The sequence below is a fragment of the Dama dama genome, chromosome 17 (genome assembly GCF_033118175.1).
Source record: "Dama dama isolate Ldn47 chromosome 17, ASM3311817v1, whole genome shotgun sequence".
Taxonomy (NCBI): domain Eukaryota; kingdom Metazoa; phylum Chordata; class Mammalia; order Artiodactyla; family Cervidae; genus Dama; species Dama dama.
Genome location: NC_083697.1, coordinates 65,698,891 through 65,722,341, shown reverse-complemented (window position 1 = coordinate 65,722,341; position 23,451 = coordinate 65,698,891). Strand labels below are relative to the sequence as shown.

General features: G+C 40.8%; 1 protein-coding gene across 1 annotated transcript in view; it reads right to left on the bottom strand.

The window, feature by feature from the left end:
* Window positions 1-23,451, bottom strand: part of GRXCR1 (glutaredoxin and cysteine rich domain containing 1) — a 116,227-nt gene that overhangs the window by 7,289 nt on the left and 85,487 nt on the right. The window contains exon 3 of the mRNA XM_061164786.1: window positions 7,227-7,292. Coding sequence (XP_061020769.1) covers window positions 7,227-7,292 — 66 coding nt within the window. The remainder of the gene's footprint in view (window positions 1-7,226; window positions 7,293-23,451) is intronic.

Genomic DNA, 23,451 nt, shown 5'->3' with positions numbered 1-23,451 from the left:
GGTTTCTTTTGTGGCACAAACTCAAATTTCATAAATACGAAGAGTTTTTTGCTGTTCTCTAATGCAGAAACTGGATGCTAAGATCAAGAGTATTCAGTGTTTTCTTCAAGATCAAGGAATGAATGCACTTCTTATTTTTAAACTCAGATCATCTAATCTTATTTTAGGAGTACTGGGAACTCTCTTAAGTATTTTACCAAGGAAGAAGCAACTTATCTGACTCTCTGTAACCATAAACTCCCTCATCCAGGTTATCTATGAAGCAGACTCACTCCACATAACAGATTGTCACAAAAGTGAACACTTAGCACATAGTCATTTCTGGATGATCCACCTTTGTCTATATATTTTGTTTTAAACTATATTCAACAATTTAAAGTTGGCTTTAAGCTCAACATTCAGAAAACTAAGATCATGGCATCCGGTCCCATCACTTTATGGGAAATAGATGTGGAAACAGTGGCTGACTTTATTTTTTTGGGCTCCCAAATCACTGCAGATGGTCATTGCAACCATGAAATTAACAGATGCTTACTCCTTGGAAGGAAAGTTATGACCAACCTAGACAGCATATTAAAAAGCAGAGACATTACTTTGTCAACAAAGGTCCATCTGGTCAAAGCTATGGTTTTTCCAGTGGTCATGTATGGATGTGAGAGTTGGACTGTGAAGAAAGCTGAGCACCGAAAAATTGATGCTTTTGAACTGTGGTGTTGGAGAAGACTCTTGAGAGTCCCTTGGACTGCAAGGAGATCCAACCAGTCCATCGTAAAGGAGATCAGTCCTGGGTGTTCATTGGAAGGACTGATGCTGAAGCTGAAACTCCAGTACTTTGGCCACCCGATGTGAAGAGCTGACTCATTGGAAAAGACCCTGATGCTGGGAGGGATTGGGGGCAGGAGGAGAAGGGGATGACAGAGGATGAGATGGTTGGATGTCATCACCAACTCAATGGACATGGGTTTGGGTGGACTCCGGGAGTTGGTGATGGACAGGGAGGCCTGGTGTGCTGTGGTTCATGGGGTCACAAAGAGTCGGACACAGCTGAGCGACTGAACTGAATTGAACTGAACAACCATTAATTCAGCAAATGCTTGTTAAGTGCCTAGGAGCAGAATCGTTCTTGATCCTTGATTTTCAGAGTTATGAAATGCTGACACAGTGGATATTTGTTGTTATATTCCTAAATGTATAAGCCAGATTTGTGAATCTGATTCTTGATCCACTGGGATGTACGGCCACAACCTTGTTTAAAAAGATGTTCCAATTTCGGAAAGAAGCAGCCAGAGCACATGGCCTGATTGCCTAGGTAAGTAGGTGGTACTCGGCTGCTGTAGTCTCTGAACATGCTGTGGCCTCCCACTCCATGGAGAGGGAACATCACCCAGAGTGTTGCCTCTCCAGGGAGGGTCGGGCCAGCCTGTGATAGCTCCAGCGCCTCGTACAGACAGCCTGTGCCATTTCCAGCATCCCTGGTGTGTAATTGAGAATCTCACTCTGTTCTTCCTGAACGACAAATCAGGCTTTACAAAGGGAAAAAAGTACTGAAAATGAACACTATATTGGCAGCCTCATAGCAATGATATCAAAATGTTTGCTCGAATCTTTAGAAAAACAACAAGGCAGAAAAGCGCAATAGAGCTTCTCTACCATCTGAGATCATTAATTCAGTGTCTGACATAACAAGGTGCTTGCTAATACATCTCAGGGCTGACCTGACTTCCTCTGTGTGGGTACCAGCAGGATCAGCTATCCATCTCAGTTATTCTTTGGGGGGGAATACTTAGACACTCTTTTCTTTTGACCTTTAGCTTGCTTATTAATGTAAGTAAATACACAAATAAATTTTACCCCCCAAATGGTGTTTTTATTCATCCTTTTCACCCAAGCATTCTCTTACAGAAAATAATTCATTTAATCTTCTTTCAGCTAGCTTTATTGAACCCAAGTCTCATACCAGCTACTGCCATATTTCACTTGCTTCTGCTACCCATGTTTGAAGCCACTGACAAGTCTTCATCAGCGAATCATGCCCCCTCAGGTTCCCAGGGCAAGTTTCACTTGGGCGGGATGTATGCTAGAATTTTTAGGCCAGAAAACTTGAGATGATTTGCTGACACCATTTTTGAGGACCCAGCTGCAGCTGCTAAGCCACTTGCCTCTCTGTTACTGGGGTAACTGTTAGAAACTGGGGTCTGAATTACAAAGACCAGGGGAGTCATGGTCTGCTATGCAGCACCCTAGGAACAGCAAATTAGAACTCGGTATGAGCTCTCTGGTTTCTCTCCAAACGTATTGCCTATTTGCCCATTTCCTGTACAATGCCATACTAGCATAAGAGCCAAGTGTGATGAATCTGTTCCCTGGACCTAATACTCTGCCTAAATCCCAGTAAACTTCTCACCTGGGTCTTAGGTCCTGTCACATGTGATCAGAGTTCCCAGACACCAACTTGCCAACTAATTTGACAGTGAAGGCAGCACAGATTCATGGTCAAGGTCAAGGGGTCAGGTTTAGAATCTTGAGCCAAACACTGTTTACAAGGTCTGGAGCAACTAACCTAATCATCTGGGCCTCCGTGGCCTTGTCTGAAAAACAAAGACGGTTACAGAACCCACCGTGCAGTGTTATTTTGTGGTTTGATAACTTAATACATATAATACCAGGAATAGGAATAGTGCTGGCCACTTAGAAAGAACTCCAATGTTTCCTACCTCAGGAATATTTGTCCTGTTTCATTGCCGAAAGCTAATCAGAAGAATTGGATGTGCTTGGATATGAATCTTGTCTTTTATCCACTTTTCCTGGTTCTTCCAACTGCTTCTCCAAGGCTCGTCTCTTTCCCTGGGTAAGTTTGCTTAAACCATAGCCCCTAAACTGGGCTTTCTGGGTGGCTGAAAATTCTCTACCAGTTTTGTTATATGGGCAAAGCAGCCCAACAGAGTTATAGCTCTTACAACTCCTATGAATGGTAGAAGCCAGTACCATACCATTGTATTTCAACATTAAGAATAGACTTGAATGTTTCTGCATTATTTATGGCATCTGTAGAATTGAGACAGACTTAATGAAGAGAATAAAATCCTCTTTCCAAGATTCTTTGAGCTGAGAGAGAGAGAGAGGTTATGTTAATATATAGCATGATAGTATTAATCAAGTTGCCAAATAAAGGAATTATAGACTCAAAGGAAAAAAATCCATGAATAGCTAAGATAAATCATCAATCTTTAAAAAGAAGAGTAATGAGGGACATTCACTCTATAGGACTCTAAAAGTAATAAAAATAGTATAGTACAATATTGGTAAAACAGGAACAAACAGATCAAGGGAAATTATGAGAAAGCTCAGACAAAGACCTGAATATATATATATGGGGACTTACTATAATATAAAATTGGCAGCAGACATCGGTTGGATTATTTAAAAAGCAAGAAGTTCCAGAAAAACATCTACTCCTGCTTTATTGACAATGCCAAAGCCTTTGACTGTGTGGATCACAACATACTGTGGAAAATTCTTCAAGAGATGGGAATACCAGACCACCTGACCTGCCTCCTGAGAAATCTGTATGCAGGTCAAGAAGCAACAGTTAGAACTAGACATGGAACAGACTGATTCCAAATAGGGAAAGGAGTATGTCAAGGCTGTATATTGTCACCCTGCTTATTTAACTTATATACAGAGTACGTCATGAGAAGTACTGGGCTGGATGAAGTACAAGCTGGAATCAAGACTGCTGGGAGAAATATCAATAACCTCAGATATGCAGATAACACCACCCTTATGGCAGAAAGTAAAGAAGAGCTAAAGAACATCTTGATGAAAGTGAAAGAGGAGAGTAAAAAAGTTGGTTTAAAGCTCAACATTCAGAAAACTAAGATCATGGCATTTGGTCCCATCACTTCATGGCAAATAGATGGGGAAACAGTGGAAAGAGTGACAGACTTTATTTTCTTGGGCTCCAAAATCACTGCAGATGGTGATTGCAGCCATGAAATTAAAAGACGCTTGTTCCTTGGAAGAAAAGTTATGATCAACCTAGACAGCATATTAAAAAGCAGAGACATTACTTTGCCAACAAAGGTCCTTCTAGTCAAAGTTATGGTTTTTCCAGTAGAAAATAGAAAATTCCATCCATTTTGTCACATGTATGTATGAGAGAGTTGGACTATAAAGAAAGCTGAGCACTGAAGAATTGATGCTTTTGAACTGTGGTGTTGGAAAAGACTCTTGAGAGTCCCTTGGACAGCAAGGAGATACAACCATTCCATCCTAAAGGAAATCAGTCCTGAATATTCATTGGAAGGACTGATGCTGAAGCTGAAACTCCAATACTTTGGCCACCTGATGCAAAGAACTAACTCATTTGAAAAGACCCTGATTCTGGGAAAGATTGAAGGCGGGAGGATAAGGGGATGACAGAGCAGATGAGATGGTTGGATGGTGTCACCAACTCAATGGACATGAGTTTGAGTAAACTCCTGGAGTTAGTGATGGACAGGGAGGCCTGGCGTGCTTCAGTCCATGGGGTCACAAAGAGTCAGACATGACTGAGTGACTGAACTGAACTGAAAATTGGCAGAACAAAGCAATAAAGAAATAATAGATTATTTAATAGAGGATGCTGGAAATCTCACTATGTATAAGAAAATGGAAATGGATTCTCCATTAATGAAAGAACCAGATGTTAACAAGTATAAAGTGAATAGAAAAAAATGTAGGCTGATATCTTCTGACCTTAAGACAGAATGATACTTCATAAATAAATGTTAAAAAGCACAAAAATAAGGGAAAATGGTGGGTTAGATTATATCAGAAGGTTTCTATTGGATGAAGGACACCAAGAAAGAATCTAAAAATAGGAAAGGAAATATTGACAATAACTAAAACCAACAAAAAGTTAACATCTAGACTATTGAAGGATCTTCTGAAAGCCAACAACAATAGCAAAACTTCCAAGGTTTTTAATGGGAAAGAATAAGAATATACAACATAAAGAAAAGAAAGTGAAGTCGCTCAGTCATGTCTGACTCTTTGCGACCCCTTGAACTGTAGCCCACCAGACTCCTCTGTCCATGGTATTTTCCAGGCAAGAATACTAGAGTGGGTTGCCATTTCCTTCTCCAGGGGATCTTCCTGATCCAGGGATCAAACCCGGGTCTCCCGCATTGCAGGCAGACACTTCACGGTAGTATACAACATACAGAAGAAGAAATTTAAAAATTTAACAAGCATACAAGGAAATGCCCAAACTCAATGGTTATCTGAAAAACATTAATTAAAATGATAAGGCTATATATCTTTATCCCTACTACCTTGGCAAAAATTATGGAACAACGTAAAACATTGTGGGGCATGTGGAAACATAGTAAACTTCTTTCACTGTAGGAGGGAGTATTGGATGGTACAAACATAATGAAGCGCCATCTGGCACTACCTGAAAAACTGGGGACATGCGTAAGCTATTATCCAGTGATTTCTACTCTCAGAGAAGTTCACAAACAAATGTGGCCAAGGTTACTCCTTGCAGTAGTTTATTTGAAGGAGAAGTTAGAGGATAGCAGTGGATGAGCAGATGAAGAATAGTATATGGGCTACGTACAGCTGCCCTGTCCAAAATATAAGCCATCAGTCAGATATGGTTCATCATATTACTTATTTAAAATTCTTTATTTGATTTGAATTTAAATCACACAGAGTTAAATAAAATAAAAATTCAGTTCTTCCATCACACTAACTATTCTTTAAGTGCTCAATAGCTACATGCATCCAGTGACTACTATGTTGGATAGGATAGAGTAAAAACATCTCCATCATCAAAGAAAGCTGGATTCAATTGTACTGTCATGGAGAAGTATGAAGCAATTTTAAAAAAAGGGATGAAAGTTTCATGAAAGGTAATATAGATGGTTCTTAAAAACATAGTGCCTATAGAAAGGAATTTGAAACACAATTAGGTGTGTTACATAACATCATTTGTATAAATAAAAGTGTGCAGAAAAAAATAATAATACACATTGAGTTAAATCACCTAAATTAAAAGGTACATGTTAACCCAAATTGACGGTTTCCTCAAATTGATGGGACTGGAGTAGAGTACAGGGGCAAAAGGGAAAAAACAAACCCATCTGCACAGATTTTAGAGCTGAGAGGAGCTTTAGGTTATGAAGTACACACCGTCATTGCGTTTGCCCTTCTGGGCAAGACTACAGTATGAGTAAAACATGATTCCTAACACCGAGGAGCATCTAGTTCATTTGGGACACGACTCAAATGCTCAAAGAAGAGTAGTAAGAAAAATTGAATGACTGTGACAAACACCTGAGAGAAAGAGGGATCCAGGAATGCGAAGGTGGGAGAAATCTGGAACGATGCAGGAAAGATGTGATGCTGCGGAGGGGCCTTGATGATGGGGGAGGAGAGTGAGGCAATGGAACAACAGCAGGCTAGGCAGACAGAAGGAAAGGTGGTAAGAAACCATGAAGTGGAAGGAATGGAAGAAAATCAGAAAAGAGGTTAGCAAGGCAGGCTGGCCCAGAAAGAGCGGGCCACGGCACATCCTACCACGTCACCATACTGCATGGTTCAGCTGGGAGGGTCTGAGTCATGCTCACTGGCCCAGAAAATGACTGATGCACCTTTTCCACTCTCAAGATGACCCAGTTAGCCTACAAAATATATGTAATTTAATTCTGCATATACAGAGAAACAGGCTGATAAAATTGAGAGAGATTAACGACCTTCTGGGTACATACTGATTTGACACATTATATATCCAAATAAATATTTCTGAGATGTTGTAATTACAAGCACAGGAACAAAATTAGAAGGTGCACTTTTGGAGAAATAACTTTTTCTGTTATCTTTAGAAACGATGAGCTGGTCTTTGGGAAAAAGGAAAATAATTTACATAAAAACATTATTTGTGCTTCCAGACAATGGCCTGACTTGAAACACCTCATCACCATCTCTATAACAGAGAATTAGGTTCTAATAAAGCTGACTGGAATTTTCCCCTAATACCATGAGGTTGTTAGACACTAACACTACGCACTCTCGCTGGAGCAAACCTCACGGCAGGTGGTAGCAGATTAAAACTGCCACACGTATCCTGTTTCATATTTGTAAGAACACACAGGGAAAAATTCAATTAGGGAAACTCAATTACAATCAGAATGTGTTGAACATTTTGATTACTAAAAATAAGTTGCTAAAAGCACAATTACCTCAATTTTGGTTAAGAGGTCTTGCAGTTCTCCTGATTCGTTCATTGACAAAATTTTCTCAGCACCCTATTAACAAGAGAGGGTAGGGGAGAAAGAAAATCCATTTTGTTAGTATTTGAGAAAAAAAAGTTCTAGACGGGAAAGTTTAACCCAGAAAATACTGGACAGGGTTTTTCACTTCAGATCTAAATAAACCTAAAACCAGTCTTCCCTGGAGGCTCAGTGGTAAAGAATCTGCCTGCCAGTTCAGGGGACGCAGGTTCAGTCCCTGGGTCAGGAAGATCCCCTGGAGAAAGGTATGGTAACTCACTCCATTATTTTTGCTAGGAAATTCCAAGGACAGAGGAGCCTGGCAGGCTACAGTCCATGGGGTCACAAAAGAGTCAGACATGACTTAGCAACTAAATAATAACCTCAAAACCTAGATCCAGGAAACCAAAGGAGTAGAATGTTTCTTTCCTTTCACATTTTCTCCCAGCTAGTAAGGCTAATGGTGGGCAAAAGGAAAATTGTCAGCAGAAGTTGAGTGATGAGAACCCACAGCTCTCAGATGAAGTCCAGATACGGAAGATTCCAGCACACCCTTCAGAGTTGTTCAGGAAGCTGAAGGCAGCCGCCTGGGAAAGGAAGCCTCTGAGCAAATCCCCAGCCTGGGCCACCTCTGCCCTGCTCCTGGACTGCCCCTCCCTGGAGTCATACGTGTAAACACCAGAGCAACTAATAGTAACAATGAAATTACTGAGCATCCACAAAAGTACATATTGTGAGTAGACACCCAGCATCATCTAATTTGATGTGGTGGATTCTCTTAATGGTAGAAAATGATGGCTGCTACCCAAAAGTCTACAAGCAATAAATGCTGGAGAGGGTGTGGAGAAAAGGGAACCCTCTTACACTATTGGTGGGAATGCAAACTAGTACAGCCGCTATGGAAAACAGTGTGGAGATTCCTTAAAAAACTGGAAATAGAACTGCCGTGTGACCCAGCAATCCCACTCCTGGGCATACACACCGAGGAAACCAGATCTGAAAGAGACACGTGCACCCCAATGTTCATCGCAGCACTGTTTATAATAGCCAGGACATGGAAGCAACCTAGATGCCCATCAGCAGACGAATGGATACAGAAGCTGTGGTACATATACACCATGGAATATTACTCAGCCATTAAAAAGAATTCATTTGAATCAGTTCTAACAAGATGGATGAAACTGGAGCCCATTATACAGAGTGAAGTAAGCCAGAAGGATAAAGACCAATAAAGTATACTAATGCATATATATGGAATTTAGAAAGATGGTAATGATAACCCTATATGCAAAACAGAAAAAGAGACACAGAAATACAGAACAGACTTTTGGACTCTGTGGAAGAAGGCGAGGGTGGGATGTTTTGAGATGACAGCATCGAAATATGTATATTATCAAGGGTAAAACAGATCATCAGCCCAGGTTGGATGCATGAGACAAGTGCTCGGGGCTGGTGCACTGGGAAGACCCAGAGGGATGGGATGGGGAGGGAGGTGGGATGGGGAACACATGTAAATCCATGGCTGATTCATGTCAATGTATGGCAAAAACCACTATAATATTGTAAAGTAATTAGCCTCCAACTAATAAAAATAAATGGAAAAAAAAAAGAAAATGAGCCTCAGTGAGATTAGATAACAATTCCCAGGTCGCCCAGAGAAAAAGCAGAGTTGGAACTAGAACACAAGCAGGGAATTTGCTCCAGAGCTGATGTTTTCAACTTTAAAATTTTACTGTGAAAAGGACAACAGAGGCCGTGTATGTACTCTCCCACAGACCCATCGTGTCTCTTGGGACTACTCATTTTCCTTTCCCTTCCAGCCTCTACCTACCTGTCCCCACTCTATTTCCCCACATCCAGCCATAGACAGGAAAGAAGGAAGACATTATTATTTCCCATCAAAGACAAGACCACTTCTGCGTTTTGCACATCATATCCCCGGCAAAGACTAAGTGTTGGATCCATTTTTGATTTGGGGTAGGAAATGGCAACCCACTCCAGTATTCTTGCCCAGAAAATCCCATGCACAGAGGAACCAGATGGGGCTACAGTTCATGAAGTCACAAAGAGTTGGACACGAGTGACTGAGCATTCATGCATGCCATTTTTGATTCATCAAGACAGACAGAAATATCATCAGATAAAAAAATACTTCCTGGATTCCTGCTTGTGCTGAAGACACAAAGACTCATTTAAAAAAATTTAAAAGGCCTTCGTGTTAGGAGGTTACAATACATTTTTATGTAAACACAAAACCAAGTAACCCTCAAGAAGAATGGGAGATGACTGCTCAATGAGTGACGCAGGAAATGGATGAACCAGGAGATCCCAGCAGGGAGAAAAGAAGATCTGCTTATGGGGAGCAGAAAAGACTTTCTGAGGTTGGTGGCATTTGATCTGGACTTTGAAGATTAGGTGAGGCTTTTAAGACAGGCAGGAAACTCCACCAGGGATGTACGGGAGTCTTTAGTTTTGTGTTTCATTTACTTGAGTTTATTTTATATTTGTGCTAGTGGTAAAGAACCTGCCTGCCAACTCAGGAGACATAAGAGATGTGGGTTTGATCCCTGGATTGGCAAGATCCCTTGGAGGAGGGCATGGTAACCCACTCCAGTATTTTTGCCTGGAGAATCCCATAAACAGGGTAGCCCGGTGGAGCCCTGGTGGGCAGAGAGTCAGACGAGACTGAAGTGACTTAGCACACGTGCACACATACCATCTTACCCACAGTCAGGAATGTCCAACAAAGCACAGTGAATGAACACATAGGGCTACAGAAAACACATTATCTTCCTTTGTCTGTCAGTGGTTTTGCCAGGAATACAGATATGACTTACTTAGAGTGAGAACAAATTAAGGAGACATCAAAACAAAACATTAAAAGCCTAAAATGTGGTAATAACTGGTATATTTTACTTTTGCTACATTCTAATTCTTTTAGGAATTACAGGGGACATGAGTTCTCTGCATAAACTAAAATGGGAAAAGCCTCAGGAAATTTGGTACATGAACTAAGCAGTAAGGAGAATATCTGACTCATTTTTCTTCAGTGAAAGAAAATGTACCCCAGTGACGACAAAAAATATGAATGTACCCACACAGCCATCGTGCATCTGCTTCCCAGATCTTTCCTTATCTTAGGAAGGTGCCTTAGTCTGCTGTTTAGAATACCATGCACAGGTCAGAAAAGGACTATCTCACTACCCCCAGATGCATGAAATTTACTCTCTCCAGCCGAGTCGTTCCAGCACCATCAGGACTTCAGGAGCAGACTCCATGTTTCATGAGAATCTCAGGCTGTGCTCACATAAGCCATGTGACGAAAGGCGTGAGAGTCTATGCTGCTGGAGACATCTGCATGGCTGTAGCCCAGATGCTGGGCCGAGGTCTTGAGGGAGGAAAAGCTCTGCTCTCCAGTCGAGACCTAGGAGCTAAGAATTTCCACCCCCGTCACCGCAGCTGCTCGACGTGGCCTCTGCCGCAGCTCCACGCGGCCGGACCGCCCCTGGTCTCGTTGGGAGCAGCCCGCTGGGCCCTGAGCTATGTACTGAGCTGTCACAACAACCAAAATCGCCTGCTTGCCCACAGGGTTCCACGTCTGCACCTCCACCTGACCCTGTCCTTGCTGAATCTAAGGGCAGGTTCCTACAGGGAGGACAAGGGCATCAATCGGTGTCCTCTCTGCTCTTCGGCAGCAGCAACAAGATGGACATCTCAGCCTCACTGGCAAAGACTATGGGCTTCCATGGTGACTCACCAGTAAAAATTCTGCCTGCCAATGCAGAGAAAAACTAGAGTCCTCCCATCCTGAGACTTGGGACATTTACCAGGGCGACTCACAACCTGATATTTACCAAGGTAACTCTGTCTGCACTGTATTTACATATTCCAGAGGTCTTATTCCATACTGTTTTCCTTTGAGAGCTTTCCAATTATTACTTGACCAATAATGAAGCCCTTGTGTCCATAAAAGGGAGTGTATTTCCTTAAGCATCCCCATTTTGGGGAAATAGTCTTTTTTGCTGGCTGGTATTTGGCTAGGAGTGTCACATGTGAGTTTGTTGCTTTTAAAATATAACTCCACATACAATTCCACGCAAGTCAAAATTAATTAATGATTCTATTGATTGGCACAGTTTGCCAAGACTGCCAATATACCTGTGGAAATATTTCTAGTATATTTTTCAATTAATGTAGAATCACGGTTTTTTTTCTGAAAATTAATATCTTCCTGAAATAATGATAATAGCAATGTGTTAAGTGGTTTACAGACACTGGCTCTTTTAATTATCAGTGTGAAGTAAGTATCATTGTCATGATTTTTTTTTTCTGGTTTTACTTTATTTTATTTATTTTTTTGCAGTGGTTTTTGCCATACATTGACATGAATCAGCCATGGATTTACATGTATTCCCCATCCCGATCCTCCCTCCCACCTCCCTCTCCACCCGATTCCTCTGGGTCTTCCCAGTGCACCAGGCCCGAGCACTTGTCTCATGCATCCCACCTGGGCTGGTGATCTGTTTCACCATAGATAATATACATGCTGTTCTCTCTAAACATCCCACCCTCTCCTTCTCCCACAGAGTCCAAAAGTCTGTTCTGTACATCTGTGTCTCTTTTTCTGTTTTGCATATAGGATTATCGTTACCATCTTTCTAAATTCCATATATATGTGTTAGTATGCTGTAATGTTCTTCATCTTTCTGGCTTACTTCACTCTGTATAATGGGCTCCAGTTTCATCCATCTCATTAGAACTGATTCAAATGAATTCTTTTTAATGGCTGAGTAATATTCCAAGGTGTATATGTACCACAGCTTCCTTATCCATTCATCTGCTGATGGGCATCTAGGTTGCTTCCATGTCCTGGCTATTATAAACAGTGCTGCGATGAACACTGGGGTGCACGTGTCTCTTTCATATCTGGTTTCCTCAGTGTGTATGCCCAGGAGTGGGATTGCTGGGTCATATGGCAGTTCTATTTCCAGTTTTTTAAGAAATCTCCACACTGTTCTCCATAGCGGCTGTACTAGTTTGCATTCCCACCAACAGTGTAATAGGGTTCCCTTTTCTCCACTCTGTCTTCAGCATTTATTGCTTGTAGACTTTTGGATAGCAGCCATCCTGACTGGCGTGTAATGGTACCTCATTGTGGTTTTGATTTGCATTTCTCTGATAATGAGTGATGTTGAGCATCTTTTCATGATTTTTGAAATGAAGAAACTAAAATATGAGGATGAGGGCAGTATGCCAGGCCTTTCTGTTAGTGAAATACAAGGCCTGGGGTACTCCCTTATGCCCTTCATACTTTAGTTTCTTCGTTTCAAAACTGCGATAATAATGCTTACTTTGATGGTTTACATATGATGATGTGGCATATGTAAAACCAAAATGATAGCTATGATTGAGACTGAAGTTTGATTCTGTGCAAGCTCCTCCACTGAAATAAAGTTCTCTTAGCACAACAGTTTACACAATGCAATGCCTTACATAAGATTTTAGAAGTGGCTGATACAATAAGTAACCCTTGCCTTTTTATTAACTATAAAACATTAATATTTGTTTTTGTTGTTGTTTAGCCCCTAAGCTGTGTCTGACTCCCTGTGACCCCATGGACTGTAGCCTGCCAGGCTCCTCTGTTTATGGGAGTTCCCAGGCAAGAATACTGGAGTGGATTGCCATTTCCTTCTCCAGGGACCTTCCGGACCCAGGGATCGAACTCAGGTCTCCTGCATTTGCAGGTGTTGGCAGGTGGATTCTTCACTGCTCAGCCACCAGAGAAGCCCATGGTCTCCAGTGAATGTCAATGCAGAAATGGCTCTTGAACCAAACAATAGACAATTTCATCTCGCCCGCTTAAAGCAGGTTCCTTTTCTCTCTCAGATGCCTCCCTGCACTTATTTTTCTCTCCATATTTTATTATGTCTTTGAGTGACTGGGATGAAACCCAACATCCTTAGCACAATCTACAGAGGCCTTCACGATCTTTTTGGACCAACATTTCCAGCCCTGTGTTGTAATACCATACGCTGATACTCTGAATTTCTCCCATTTTCCTGGACACACCACATCCTTGCATAAAACAAGATAATATGCCTTTGCACATGCTTCATCCTTTTGCCCAAAGTTTCTCCTATCCTCACCATCCTCTTCTGGAAAATTTCTATACATCCTCCCAAACCCAATGGAAATGTTACCTTCTCAATGAAATGTCTTTGATTTTCTAAGACACAAATCTCCGCTCTTGTCCCACCGCACAGCAATCCTAGTGGTGATGACAATGGCTACAGCTTCTTCAGGGATCAGCAATTTGTGGGGTGCACTATACACACTCAATAAATATTTGCCAGATTTATGTCTTCTATCTTTTTGTAGTAAATGCAGTAATAAACTCCAAATGTTCCTTATAATAATTGCCACTTAAAAAGGAAAATAAACAAGGTCATGAGTCAACACGTACCCTGGTGGAGGTAAACTTGCGAAAGGGACCTAAACAGAAAGACAGATACCTAGAGAAGACAGAGGGATGAAGACAATGCAAATGATTTCCTCTAGTTTTCACTTCTCTCATCTGGGCACATGCTAGGGAGCAAAGAACAAGCCCCTGGCAGCTGACTTCTGATGAAGCCCAGGAGGCTAGGACTGTCAAGTCCTGGCTGCTAAAGGACCTTTCCGCTGTGTAATCAGGAGAGCAGATGGCAGAGCTGGTGTTTAAGCAACTCAGCTACCATGCAGCAGGGTGCCTGCCAAAGGATGTGTTCAACAAATGTGTATTGTCATGGTTGCCATGCGCCCCAGAAGGGAAGGTTACATCGGCCCTGGAGATAGGCCACCTGAGCCCAGCTGACACAGGCAGGCCTGACTTCAGGAATTAGCTTTGGATCTTCTCCAGCACATGAACAAACTCCACCGAGGCCCTGGTATTCTACATGAAACACTTAGGCTTGGAAAAGGTTCAAAGCAGCCAGAGCAGTATCCCACCAGTGTCTAAAAAAACCAGTAAAAGCTCCTGTGGATAATTTCATTCTAAAAAGCACAGTTTTCCTCTGTCCCTGGCAGGAAGAAGTAAGTGTAAAATTAAACTAGCTGACTTGTTTTGTCCAATTATATAATACAGACTTTTGGTGTTAGAAAACACCTGCCAAAGACTGATTTTAGTTTTATGTAATTAATTTTTTCAGTGTGGTTCTAAAGAACAACTTCCTATGGAGGTTAATCTTGATTGTTTTTTATAATAAATCCATATCATCAAAATAAATGTTCATAACAATGTGTATTATTTTCTTTCCTATGGCAGAAGGCCACCTCTCCTTTTGCTTTAATATTAGTATCAAATCATCTAAAAGTGATACCAAGTTACCAGGCTAAAAGAAGATAGTATTGAGGGTTGAGCAGAATAAGCCAGAAGATTGCATTATTTAATAGATTTAGATTGTCACCACTGCGTCACAAAATTTTCTCCTCATAAATTGAATTTTAGAATACAGTGATTAAGTTCAGAAAGGTTTTTTTTTAAACTGAGATACAATTGACATACAGCATCTTACTGTTTTCAGGTGTATAACATGATGAGTTGGTGTTTGTATACACCATGAAATGATCGCTACAAGAAGTCCAGTTAACGTCCATCACCACACATCGCTACAGTATTTTTTCTTGTGATGAGAACTTTTCAGATCTGCTCTCTTAGCAATTTTCAAATATGCAGTATAATACTATTAACAACAGTTACCATTCTGTACATAATATCATATAACTTATTTGTTCTATAACTGGAAATTTGTACCTTTTGACCCCCCTTCACCCATTTTATTTCTGCCCACTATACCTTTGGCAAACATCAATCTGTTCTCTGTATCTATGACTTTGGCAGATTCTTTTTTCTTTTTGTCTTGTGGGGGTTAGACTCCACAGATAAGTGAGATCATATTGTAGCTTTCTTTCTCTGACTTATTTCACTTAGCATAATGCCATAAAGGACCATCCATGAGATCACAAATGGCAAGATTTCCCTCATTTTTATGGTTGAAAAACATATATGTATCATATTTTCTTTAACCACTTATCAACTGATGGACAGTGAGGCTGTTCTGTATCTTGGCTATTGTAAATAATGCAGAGATGAGCACTGAGAGTGCGCGTATATTTGGGGTTAGTGCTTTTGTTTTCTTCGGATAAACACCCAGCAGTGGAATTGCTGGCTTGTGTGGCAGTTCTGTGTTTAGGTTTTTAAGGGACACCCATACTATTTTGCATAGTGGCTGCACCGATTCGTATTTCCCCCCATAGCGTACAAGGGTTGCCTTTTCTTCACATCCTTGCCAGCACTTGTTATTTCTTGTCTTTTTGATGACAGTCACTCTAACAGGTGTGAAGCGATGTCTCAGGGTTTTGACTTGCATTTTCTTTAGGATTACTGACATTGAGTACCTTTTAATGCACTTGTTGGCCATTTGTAAGTCTTTTTTGGAAAAATGTTCATTCAGATCCTCTGCCCCTTTTTTAATCGGATTATTTGCCCTTTCACTATTGACTCTATATTTTGGATACTAACGCCTTATCAGATGTATGATTTGCAAATATCTCCTCCCATTCTGCAGATGGTCCCCCTTGCTATGCAAAAGCTTTCTAGTTTGAGGTAGTTCAACTTGTCTATTTCTACAACCAAGGGATTTTTTAATAAGACTCCAGATTAAATCCTAGGATCTCCACTTACAAGTTAATTTGACTTGGACAAAAACTCTTTAAGACTCAGTTTCCTTATTTGTAAATTGTGTATAATAATATGTACAGTGTTGTCAGAAAGATGGCATGAAATGATATGAGTCTATAATTTTGTATAACGCATGATAGGAATTCAATAAATAGTCATTTACTTGTTTTTTATTATTATTATTATCATTATTGAACTCCCCAAGAACAGTTATAAGCTAGAATCTATTTCAAGCTCTCAAAATCTGGCTCACAAATATTTTCCATCCACTGTCAATAAATAAGAAAAGGTACATGCAAATCAACAACAGTCTCACAATTGTTTTGGGGTAATGACACCATAAAGGAATGTAATAAAAGGGGGGCTCATATAAAACAGTGGGATGAAAAACTCAGTTGTGTAAACTATTGAAAAGCTGAGATACTTGAGGACTTTCCAGACAATAAAAGTTCTTAGCTAAGTTGTAGAATGGCTAAAGTATTCTTTATTATGGGAGATTTAGCAAGCTTTCAACTAGGACTCTGAAGAGGCAAAAAGGGACAGTTAGTGAAAAACTTTGTTGATGAAAATTGAGTTGATTATTTTTCTGGGACACATGGATATTTAATTACTCAGCAGGAAAAATATTTGAGAAAGACTCATATGGTGAGAGTAATTGAGAAATATAATTAGTTGATCAAAATGTCAGTTAAAATTTCATCAATAGGAGGGAGCTCCTACTTGAATGGGGTTTAACCTAGATGGGATCCAAGGATGTTTAAACACAGATGGGTTAACTAAAGAACCATCACTGCAGCAGTCAATGAAAATCACTTTATTTTGTACATTATTATGTTAGTAAATTTGAGCAGACTCCAGGAGATGGTGGAGGACAGAGGAGCCTGGAGTGCTGCAGTCCATGGGGTCGCAGAGAATTGGACAAGACTGAAGAGCAACGTAGTAAAATTATCAACAGATCAAAGCACCACTCCTACCTAGCTGCTACCTAGAAAGACATCTCTGTAGTGAAGTTCATGCTCATGAAATAAAGCAGCTACACTATTTTTTTATAAAGTTCTACCATGGAAAAGGGTCATGGGTTATCTAATATTTTTGTTTGTTTAATTTATGAGAATAAACCCAATGCATCCTTCAGGATCGCAGAAGGAAACTGAGATGTACAAATAATTTAGCTGAAGAGCATTTAATGAGGGCCCCACTTACAGAAGTATGAACAGCATTAAGTAAAGCAACAGGCCTGATGAAGCACCCAAGTGCTGGCAGAAAGAGGAAGCTGTTACTACGTTTGAGTTTAAGGTATACAGGGCCCAACAAAAGATGTAGTCATGGGAAAGGGACCAAGAGGAATTCAAGGTCTGCCTAAGGGGCACCTCAGAACGAAGGGAGCAGAGAAAATAAATACCGCTGTTTCCTGCCTCCCGCAGATTTCCTGCTCTAGTCTCCTGACTGATGTCAGAGGGCAAAGCACTTGAAGTCAGACCCTAAAGGCATCTGAGTGGTGCAGTTTGTTAAGTTTGCCCACAGCAGACCAGAGAAGGAGAGACGGAATCTGGAAAGGAAAACAGAAAGTAACGACCCCAGTCAGCCACAAATCAGACAATTCCTTACATTCTACTGGGACTCCATTTATTATGTGTCTTCAGAACAAGAGAATAAGGATGATGGTAATCCTCCTTCAATCCTAAGGGGAAAGAAATCATACCAGTAACAAGCTCTGCTGAGAAGGTTGTAGCACTGGGGTTAAACTGGTGGGCTCAGCCGCACATTAAATCCTGTCTCGGCTACTTATTTGCTGTGTGAGTCTGGGCCGTTAATCCCTCCAAACCTCAGCCTTCTCAGCTAGAAAAGGAAGAGAAAAATATCTCTATCATGCAGGGTTGTAAGAAATAAATGAGATAATGCTTCTTACGTGTTTAGCATGGCTTCCCTGGTCGCTCAGACAGTAAAGAATCCACCTGCAATTCAGGAGACCCAGTTTTGATGCCTGGGCAGGAAGATCCCCAGGAGAAGGGAATGGCAACCCACTCCACCCTTCTTGCCTGGGAAATCCCATGGACAGAGGAGGCTGGTGGCTACAGCTCATGGGGTCAAGTCAGACCCAACTGAGCAAACAGGCACATACAGAGCCTTGCAAATTAAAATATTTGTTTCTTCTTGTTTTCAACAAACTTGTATAAGTCATGGATGTTTCATTTAGCTTAATTTCAGAAATGCATTTGGAACGACATTGTCAGTTGCTTTCTTTTCTGAAATCAACTGCAGTGACCTTCTCACAGTGGGACTATCTTCCTTCTATAATAGTATGGGGAGAATACTAATTACCTCTGCTCCACTGTTATTATCCAAACTCCAGTCTCCTTTGTAGTTAGAAAATCCTCTGAGACCTCTTGGGCAGAGCATACAGTGAGAGCCTATTTTTCTCAGCCTCTGTGTGGTTAGGTGCAGCCGTAGGACTAAGTCCTTGCCAGAGAGATGTGAGCATAAGTAATGCAACAGCTCCCAAGCCACACTCTTAAATTAGGCAGATTGTCTTATACTTTCTCTTTTAAATAAGCCGGGAACCATGGAGTGAGGCTCACCCTGAAGGGAGGTGCAGTAAGTTAGAAGAATCGCTAATGGAGAAGAGACAGTCTGTACCCCTGCACTACCTCCAACTCAGACTTCTTTGAGAGACAACTATCCATCGTCTACCTTGTTTAAAAGAATAACCTGTGCATGATTTGGGCTTCCCAAGTGGCGCTAGTGGTAAAGAACCTGCCTGCCAATTCAGGAGATGTAAGAGACACGGGTTCAGTCACTGGATCAAGCAGATCCCCTGGAGGAAGGCACGGCAACCCACTCCAGTATTCTTGCCTGGAGAATCCAATGGACAGAGGAGCCTGGCAGGCTCCATGGACCTCATAGTCCATGAGGTCGCAAAGAGAAGGACACGACTGAGTGACTTAGCACGCACACACATGCATGATTCACATAGATGATTGAAAAATAGATACATAGACTGATACAGACATATAGATATGTATGCATATATATGCATATAGATAGATAGAAAGAGAGAGAGAGATTTATGTTGAGGTAAGCTAGAGATAGAGACAAAGAGATAGGATGAGGAAGACATCAGAGAGAGTCACTTAGAAATCACCGAAATTCTTGGGTACTGCCCAAAACTTAAGTTATTTTTTGTTGTTGCTTTTAGCTACAAGATTTAGGGGAAAAAAGTGAAATAGAGTGACAATAATAACCTTATCCGGAGAGAATTCTTGTAGCTATTTTTAGGCTCTTTCCCTCCATTTCACCAGAGACTTTTCTTGCAGGGACTATCTCCTGTTCCAGAAAAGCAAATCAAGGCCCTGATTTTGAAGGCAGGTTCAAGAAGGATGAATCAACTCAGGTCTCTACATCAAGACTGAGAACAAAGCTTGGTAGTCCTTTATCATCTCCTTTTGTTCTGGCCTCTGTGACCTCCAAAGAGACTGAGCTTACAATTTTCTCTGAGTACAAGGCTTCTGTGATTCATCTCCTGGCTGTTTCCGTGGGTAGGACTATGCCAGGAGGGCAGTTCTCAAGGGATGTGGGAGGAAGGAGTTAGCGCAGAGACACTGCAGCGGAGCCTAGAAGCCTCTTCTCTAGGCAGAAGCTTAGTGAGCGTGTGCTCTGCAAGCGTCACTCTTTTAATCTGCACCGCTTCCCTGCAAGCTGTCTTTTAAAACCCTAGTTGTAAAAACAGAGAACCTAAGACTAAAAGGAATTGTAAAAGTATTATGAGTACCTGTCCAAGGTCACCCTACAACTAACAGTTGGCACGGTCAAGATTGCAATCTAAATCTCTGTGTGTTAGTGGCTCAGTCCTGTCTGACTCTTTGCAACCCCTGGACTGTAGCCCGCCAGGCTCCTCTGTCCATGGGATTCTCCAGGCAAGAATACGGGAGCAGGTAGCCATTCCCTTCTTCAGGGTATCTTCCCAATCCAGGGATCAAACCTGGGTCTCTTGCATTGCTGGCAGAATCTTTACCATCTGGGAAGCTCTAATCTAAGTCTACCTGGCTCCAAAGTCTATGCTTTTCTTCACCAAACTTCACTTTTTTTCACTTATAAATATATACATATATGTTTTAAAAATAATAACTATCTTCAAGGGATACTATGAGGATAAAGCATGATACTAACACACATTGTTACTGTTTAATAGAAAGTGGTTAATAATAATATCTGTTAATATTAATATACTTGCTATTATTATTATTATTATTGCACTAAACACTATAAAAGCAATATGTGATAAATTTTGTCTAATGCTAACTGATAGTAGATAGTGAAGAACACAGATCTTAGATCTTGTCATTTCTGAAGCCTCATGGAGTGTTTCAGCATTTCATTTATGCCCTCAGTGCAGGCAGAATTATGCTGTAAAGTTCTGACCTGTGCATCTCTATTTTCCTTCCTGTGAAGCAAAAAGCAAATAGATTGAAATAGAAGTCATTTGTTAAAGGACCTAGGCTCTAGGGACTGCTTCACGGACTCTAGAGAGCAAACATATAGTCTCTTGTTTAAAAGGTGGGATAATCCATGAAATGATCATTTACCTTCCACCCATTAAATAAGGCAAAGTACAGTCACAGATAAAAGATAATATACTAAACAATAAGATAAAATAAATTAAGAGAAATGAAAGCATACCTAAAACAGTAAAAGGTAAAATTTAAAAGTAGATTCCAAGAATAAAAAGAAGTTTAATGTACTCATTGAAAACTGGATGAAACTAAGCAAATAAAAACTAGGAAAAATATACTAGTGAAATAAAATATTATAACCAAAGTCACAGTAGACTAAGAAAAGTAAGATAAAGAAATCCCAGAAACATTTTAAAAATAAAACAAAAAATATTTGAAAATATAAAATTAACCAGTTAAGACATTATGAGGTGTGAAAATAATGTCAAGGAATTTTATTAGAATGTATAAATGAGGCTGCTTCTAAGACCCAAAGCATAAATCCTCATATGGAAACTATCCAGGCTTTTAAGGCCAATTACTTAGTTACTAAACTATAAATGACATCACCAAGCAGACAGGTACTCACATCAACATTCTAGCAGTTGATCTGGACTCCTTACTCATCACCCCACATCCAAGCAATCAGGAAGTCCTATTTATTCACCTGCAATGTTTATTTTGAAACCATCCATTTCCCGTCACGTCTACTGCTAACATTCTGTTTCAAAGGTCCACTATTTCTGAGGTTTTATTCTTGCTCGCCATCAATCTCTACTCCATGCAGAGATCAGAGTAACCTCTTACAAAGTCAGAATGGTCACCTCATCTGCCATTCCCTGGTTAGAAGCAGTGACCGCCTTTGTCTTCCATTTATGCCGAAGCCTCTCACCACGATCTAGAGGGCCCTGTGCAGCATGTCTCCTTCTAATTCTCTGAACCACTTTCACAGCCTCACTGCTGTGTCAAGCTCATGACCGTCCCATTGGTTTTTCCTTCAGTTTTCCCATAGCACCCAAAACATGCCAGCTCTTTCCTGCCTCAGAGCATCAGCTTGAATGCAGAAAAGCTCTACAATCAGAATTCACAGCTCCAGGGAGGCTTTTATGGTGGCCTCATTGTACTGTTCCAAGTCTTAGCTTCCAGTCTCAGATCCTAAAACAGACCTCCTCTGATCACCCAAACTAAATAAACCCTTATTCTAATTACTCTCAATCTTAGACCCCGTCAACTTCATACCAATTGTCTGTCTGTAATTTAGCATCTGTTCCTAATATTTGCCTGTCCCTCTCCGCCAGTAGAATGTAAGCTCCATGAGACAGGACAACAGCTATGTAATTCAGCCTGGCGTGGAGCGAGACGCATCAGTGTCTCCTAAATACTTCTGAACGAAAGACCATGCTGCGGGCTTCCTTTTCAAAGCTTTGGCCTCCCCAGTAGATGAAAATCCTTCACATCAGAACCAAGGAACGGAAAGCAGGATGAGCAGTCCTGGGGCCCTTCCCCTACCCCTGGCATCTCGTGGCCCACGTGTACGGTCTCCCACAGACACCAGGGTAGGAGGACTCGGTGCGGCAAGAGGAAACGCTGCAGCCTGGCTCCTTAAAGCCTGTAATTCGCAGTCTGGTCACAGTCTCCCTTCCTGCAGCGATTCTTTGTTCTCGAACAACATAAGGTTGAACACCACGGCATTGCCGTTAGTGCCACTTATTATGGTTCAGCATGAGAAACACACATTGGTCCACAGGAAAGAGGACGTATAATTAAAGCTAAAGCACGAGCTACAAATAATAAAATGCACCCGACCAATGTCTCAGAGGTTATTGCAGGATAAAAGTATATTTTTAAATTAAGTTTTTAAGTAAATTAGATTAAATTTTAAAATTTAACTGAATTAAAGAAAATATCTCAGAGACTAAACTGGCATTCAACACAGCTCTCATTTACATCAGACCATAAGTATCAGTACCTTTATTTCCTGTGAGACCAAAATAAACTATCATCTCTTTGCTCCAGGTATTTACAAGAAGGATTACAGAGGACAGGAAACAGGAAAAAGCATAGCATTGGTTCCAGTAGGCTGGCAGTGAGGCACAAAATCAGCTAAAATATAAGAAGGATATTCAACACAAGCCCAAACAATTACAAGCAAACCATTCAGAAGTTTTCAGCAAGATGCATATACTGCTAAGAGTCTACATTTTGAAGAGTAAAAATAAATAGATTTCTTCTCCAGAAAAACTCCACATAAATCCAGATATCTCTCCTCACAGTGCAAAATAAATAACTGTCACTGATTCCTGACATCAGTGTTTTAAATCGGATCCTTTTCAAGAGTCAAAAACTCAGTGAAGGGAATAAGCTGGCCCCTTTGCAAAGTCCAGCGTCAAGCTTCATGTCAAACCATCCTCCACTGAATCCTGATGCTCCTTAGCCCTTGCTCAAGGTGAATCCAGAAACTGAGCAAGAAGCAAGACAACTTTATTTGGGGCAAGCAAAGAAAGCAAAGTAGAGTCTCATTGCAAACACAGTTGACGGATGACCCAAGAAGGTCACTTTGAAGGTAGTATAAAGGTATCCGTAATCTCTGAGAAAGATGCAGGAATTAAATTGTAGAAGGAAAGAAATGCTTATAGCTATACACATAGTCCCTAGTATATGGCTGGAAAAAGTATGAATTGATAATATAGTCCTCACCCTTCCCCCAACATGTTTTGGTAATCCCCAATCAGCATAGGTTGATACATCACAACAGGTTAAAAAATGTACATTAAATAGAAGTTCATCTCCAGCACCATCTGATATCCAGCCATCTTAGGAATTTAGTGGGCTTGTTGTTTACTGACTGATGCTTACCAACTCATGAGCCAACCACATACTTTGGATGGTGTAAGAGTTTGTCTGCTGCTTGGGAGTTAGTGAATTGACGTTATTCTTGTAATTCAGTGTATGATGATTTTATACAAACTTTTAAAATTTTCTAGCAATT